Source organism: Medicago truncatula, chromosome 7, assembly GCF_003473485.1.
Source record: "Medicago truncatula cultivar Jemalong A17 chromosome 7, MtrunA17r5.0-ANR, whole genome shotgun sequence".
Classification (NCBI taxonomy): Eukaryota; Viridiplantae; Streptophyta; class Magnoliopsida; order Fabales; family Fabaceae; genus Medicago; species Medicago truncatula.
The window spans coordinates 14,415,615-14,421,891 of NC_053048.1; the positions used below are offsets into that span (position 1 = coordinate 14,415,615).

General features: G+C 36.6%; 1 protein-coding gene across 1 annotated transcript; it reads left to right on the top strand.

The window, feature by feature from the left end:
- The first annotated feature begins 3,306 nt into the window (after positions 1-3,306).
- LOC120576978 (F-box/kelch-repeat protein At3g23880) lies at positions 3,307-4,506 on the top strand. The gene has a single exon (XM_039827858.1). The coding sequence runs from the start codon at positions 3,307-3,309 to the stop codon at positions 4,504-4,506; it is 1,200 nt and encodes a 399-aa protein (XP_039683792.1).
- Positions 4,507-6,277: the final 1,771 nt, after the last annotated feature.

Consider the following 6,277-nt stretch of genomic DNA (forward strand, 5'->3'; position numbering starts at 1 on the left):
ACTGTAGTTCAAAAAGTACAATAAGAGATTCTAGGGTTAAGAATCGTATACTAGGGGTTTAGACTGATAATTGGATGCCTTGAGAATGATCTCAAGGTTTCTATTTATAGGTTCCTTGTGGGCTTACTTCACTGAAACTTTAGCCCCAAGAAAGCTGGGCTTTTGGTCTTTTTGATTTACTTTAGGCGACTTGTACAAGCTTCTAGAAGTCAAGGAAGGCAGCGCCCTAATAGAGGCGCGCCTAGACCTCAGGAGCCCTTCTGAAGGGTGCCTGAGCCATTTTATAGGTTCCATAGCCTTTTTGGAGGGCCATTAAGCCTTTAGGAATATTATGACGGTTCACATTGGTAAGATGATATTCCTTTTAATTATTTGTTGTTTTCGTTTGGGTCTCAAAACTTATTAATGCTACGTTTTGGTCCCTTTACAACTAAATCCTTCTTCATCACCAAATCCCTTTCTTCATCGTCATCACTTTCTCTAACTGCAACCCCCTCTTCACCTACCCCCATTTTCTCCCACATCTCGAACAACAAGAACAAAATATTCAAGAAGAAATTGAACAAGAAGAATCTTATTATTACCCAAATGATCTGATCTATAAATTCTTCAAAACCCACACTATGGTTTCATCCCAAAACCCTCCGAATGAAGGAAAAAATGCTTTGGGATAGTATGAAAAGTGTCAGAGATAAAGAGTGTTTAGAGGTTATGGAAATAAACCTTTTGATGGAAGAATATTAAACGATGTGAATTAAATAAACTCGAGTCAAATACTATTTCTTTTTGAGAGTTCATTGTGAATTTTTTTTTTCTTTGTTTGTTGATGATGGTCATGAAGGGAGATGATGAAGATGATGAATTTTCTGTGTACAAAGATGAATGTGATGAATTTTTGGGTTTAATAATGAATTTTAACTTTTATTTTTACAAAAATTAACAAAAATGATTTATTTGGTTAACAAAGTATAAGTTAAGGGACCAAAACATAACGTTAATAAGATTTGAGAACAAAATGAAAATAACAAATAAGTCAAGGAACCAAATATATAGTATGGATTGAGATCAATTTTAGCAGCTCATTTAGCAAATATCAATCCATTTCAATCCATTTATACGTAGTGACCTACTAGGTTGATGAGCTTACTATAATCCTAGTGAGTCCATGATTCAATTCATCTAGACATTTTTCTAAGAGTTTCTAATTATTTTTTATGTCAGCCCTCAAGTTTTTTAAAGGAAAGAGATTTTGATATTCCAGATTTTGGTCAAAAGTAAATAAAGTTTGTTTACAAAAGAATCTAACTTAGGTCTCCTGAATCACTCGTCTGTTGATAAGTTTTATTAAACACTTGAGTTTGACTTCGATTGCTTAATTAATAATATCTAATTCTTTTTTTTTTTTGTTACAAAAGAGCTAACAGCATGAAAAAAAAAAAAAAAAAAAAGGAAAAGGACAGAAAACAGAAGCAGAGAAACAACAGCTAGTTCCTGACAAAATAAATGCCTAGCGCATCAGCTCTAAGCAAGGGGAGGAGATCAGCTGGAGGCGATTGATGGACGACAAGAGCAGCATCTGAATTAGCACCAAATTTAGCAAAGAAGTCCGCACACTGATTCCCCTCTCTTAAAGTGTGGTGGAGGGAAATGTTCCTGTCATTTAGTAGGTCTGTGATATTCTGGATAAGAGCGGCGTAGATGTGGTATCTAGGAGTGTCATTCACAATAAGATTAACAGCTAGAAGGGAATCTGAGTAGCAATTTATCTCATTCACATTCAAATCCATAACCAATTTCAGTCCTTGGTGAATAGCTGTTAGCTCCGCTGGCAATATATCCGCTGAATTAGGAATGAAACCGGAAAAGCCTGAGATAAAAAAACCTGCACTATTGCGGAGGACACCACCGTAACCGGTGCGGGGAGGGGTTCCAATGCAGCTGCCATCAACATTAAGAATGAAATCTTGGTGGTTTCTATTGTTCCATTTCACCAATCGGTCTCAATGAGGAGGATTTTCTTCACCGTTGAATGCCGAGTTGGCTGCATCAGCTGCTGAAATGATGTTGTTGCACAGCCGAAATAAAGACAAAGTTTCATTATTAAGGCACATTAAGTTACGGTGTCTCCAAACCCACCAAAGGCCGGCTAAAAAGATACTAGAACATGAGCCAGAAATACCAAGCTTTATCCAATCATAAGTTGTAGCAGCTGTGACGAAATCGTTACTTGTAAAACCAATTTTCTGCCAGATGTCCTTAGAAAAACAGCAGTCCCTGACACAATGGATAAAGGTTTCATCTTCTTCTCCACAACTAGTGCAAATGGGAGAAGGAGCCATGCTTCTGTGGTAAAGCAGGGAAAGAGTGGGAACCGCATTTTGACACGCCAGCCAGATAAGAAACTTGTACTTTTCCGGAACCTTTAGTCTCCAAATCCAAGACCAAGAAGCGTGAAGGATGGGTTCAGTTGCAGGAACTCTGGAGGTGATAAGCCAATTAAATCCGCTTTTAGTAGTGTAAGTGCCATTTTTGTTTTGAGACCAGATTAAAACATCCTCGATGTTGTCGTTAAACTGGGTATGAATGTTGTTAATGTGATTCTCGACATCTGGTTGAAGATTAGTGTAAAGAACCTGAGCATGATTTCCAGGAGCGGAAAGAACATCTCTAACAGATAATTGAAGGTCATGGACATCAATAACAGGAACATAATTACCTATAGGGCCAAGAGAGTTCCAATTGCTGAACCAAAAGGATGAAGAACCCGAACCAATGCGCCAAGTGTATCCGTCCTTAAGAATGTTTTTGGCACGGATGATTGAAGACGAAGTTGGGGAGCTTCTGTTGTTGGCACTAGCATAAAGGGTGTTGTGGCCACCTGTGTATTTGTTAGAAAGGAGACACCCATAATTTATTAGTAGATTGAACCATGTCCCAAACAAGTTTCCCAAGAAGACTAGTATTAGCTTCTCTAGCTGCTCGAATACCCAATCCACCAAGATATTTGGGAAATATCTAATTCTTTTGTTTAAATATCATTACTAAATATTAGATCTTTACCAAAAAAAAAAAATCAATAAAAAAAAATTTAAAAATGTGATGTGGAGAAAATTGCCATATTTTCAAAGAAAGGAACCAAAACTAGTTTTAAAGTAAATAATAAAGTAAGAAAGCCCAGTACCAAAAACAAAAAAAAAGTAAGAAAGCCCAATACGTTCATCTCGTTGGCCTTTTAATACGTTTATGACAGAGTAGCGTTATAATTTTTGTTCTCCAACATTAGGGTTACGTATCAGCGCCGCTCTCATGGGTACCCAACCACCGATGATACGGCGTCGCCACCGTCGTTCCAACCAGCCGCATTCAGTAATCCTCCCAGAGGATCTCAACGGTGAAATCCTATCATGGCTTCCAGTGAAACCATTGATGAAGATGAAGTGTGTGAGTAAGTCATGGAACACTCTTATATCTGATCCCAAATTCGTTAAACTGCACCTTACTCGATCCGCACGAAGCTCATACTCTTATCTAGTGTCTTACGAGAAATCTAAACATGACGGTGATTACAGTTTCGTACCATTCTCCATTACTGATTTATTTAAAAACGGTACAGTCACCCTTCCCAAGGATCCTTACTATCGATTAATCAACAAGGACTGTCGTAGAGTTGTTGGTTCCTGCAATGGATTGGTCTGCTTGCTCGGGTATGATGACGATCAACGTAAAGAGACGTGGCTTCGTTTATGGAACCCCGCCACCAGAACAATATCTGATAAGTTTGGGTATTTTCGTGATGATATGCATGGATTGAAATATTGGAAGTTCGAGTTTGGTTATAACAATTCAACTGATACTTATAAAGTAGTTGCGTTAAATAGAGGTAGTAACATGACAACTGAGGTGCAAGTTCTTAGTTTCGGCAATAATATTTGGAGAAAGATTCAAAGTTTCCTTGCTATGCTTCTACAATCATACTGTTATGATCATACCAAGATGTATACTGGTGTACATTTGAACTGCACTATTAATTGGTTGGCCGTTGTTGGGAATAATAATCTTGATGCTCGATTTGCGATTATTTCACTTGACCTAGGTACCGAGACACACACACAATTTTCGCCTCCTATAGATTTGCCCGGTGCGGTTTCTGTGAAGGTGTCAAGTGTACTACCAGGTGTTTGTGCTTTAATGGATTCCCTTTGTTTTTATCATGAGTTTGAGAGAACCGGTTTTGTTATATGGAAGATGACAAAATTTGGAGATGAAAATTCTTGGACTCAATTCCTTAAGTTTAGCTATGACAATCTTCAAATGAACTTTGAATGTGGTCATTTCAATATTTATGAGAATGGTGATACAATGGTATTTGTACACAGCCAACAAGACCGAGCAATTCTCTATAATTGGAGAAATAATAGAGTAGTGAAAACTAGAGTTAACAAAAAGATATGTTGGTTCTCTATAAACAACTATGTCGAAAGTTTAGTTTCAACTTGTTGCGAGTAAGTTCTTCTCTAGCTATATACTTGTTTGAATTTATGTTAATTCACATACTTGATTTTGATTCTGTGATTATTTCCTTTACTTCAAAACTTTGTAATAGATATGTTAGATCAATATATATGTTGAATATTACACCAGTTCCAATACATCCATGACAATGATATATTGCTATTCAATTTAATTCTTTGCAGGACCATTTGAGTCTGACAATAATATTGGTGTGTTTTAAGTGTGTTTTATAGTTTCTTGCATGCAGGATGAACATTGTTAAATTGATTGATTTTTTATTTTTATTTTTTGCACCCAAGTGAAGCATATGCATGCATCATCTCACAATTCAAAGATTGGAATATCCATAAGAAAAGTGTGGTGAATCACCATGCAGTGTTACCTTCTGAACTGATCTCTTTTAATACTCATTCAATTTGCACACAATTTCTTGATCTTTCAATCTCTTTAACAATGAAAATTTACTTAAAATATCTCATATCACACTTCCCAAAAGATTAATACGGAAATAAAGACAACACATGTTTGATTTCTGAATGTTATAATATTCGCTTCTATCGGATTTTGAGGAATATCAACAAGGGAAAAGATTGGTGGAGACACTCTTAAGTGTACATCCCTCCTACCACTCCATATTTGGCAAAATAAAAATTAAAAAAAAGAGTTCTATAATGACATGGAAAGAAACATAATAATAAGATAAAAATTAAAAATAAAAGTGTAAAAACAATAAAACTAAACAAAACCCAGGAAGAACGGGAACGGTGAAGTCTCCGCCTCACCTCTCCCTCATTATCTTGCGTCGCCGCAGTGCCTCAACTATTCTCTGCTTGCGTCAGATCTCTTTCTTTGCCTCGTGAAGTGTCGCCGTCACATCTTGTAATCGGCGGAAATGCCATTGGAACCCACAGGTGCTTGTTATTGAGCTACAAGAGTCTGGTCTTCTTCACCTAGATGCAGACGAGAGAGAAGGGATTAAATTGGATGAGAGTGAAAAATGATAGTGGCATGTGGGTTGAGGGCTCTGTAGTTAGGATTTGTGTGTTTTGAAATTTGTTTTAAAATTGCACTTTAGGAAAATTTATTTATTTTTGAAATTATTTTTTCAAAATTGTAAATAGTTTTGAAATCATAAGTCCAAATTTGGTAAACACTGAAATTAGTTTAGCAATTTTAAAATTAGTTTTCTAAGATATTTGTTGTGCATAGTTTTCTTAGTTTTTGTTCTTACCCATTTGGAGACCCTTATTATGTTAATACTTGCATTTTATGGGAATTTCATATGAGTTGGGATGGTCTTTTCTACTGTTGATAGGTCAAAATTTCATGTGCTTTAATGTTGTTTGTTATTCAAAAAGGGTTTTGACAACATTTTCATCTATAACAAATAGCTATTTCAACTATAGAGTTCACTTCGGAGTTCAAGTGTGCAAACCATTATGCAGTTGTTGCTAGTTCATTGAGAACCGATACTGAATTTTGGTGCCCTCTTCGGGTGTGATGAAATTGAATGTGGGTGCAGGCAGCTTAAGGATGATACAATGGGATGAGGAATGGCAGTTTGAGGCCATTGAGATCGTAGGATTTTCTGCAACAAAGCTAGAATAAAGGCAACTACCCTTTACTCTGGCCGAAGCATTAGCTCTCCAGGGGTGTCTCCAATGGATCCTCATAACAAACCAAGATGGAAACTTCCTCATTGAAACTGATTCTGAACTCACAGTGAAATGTAACCAAGGTCGGATTCGGATGGTTGTGATAGAAA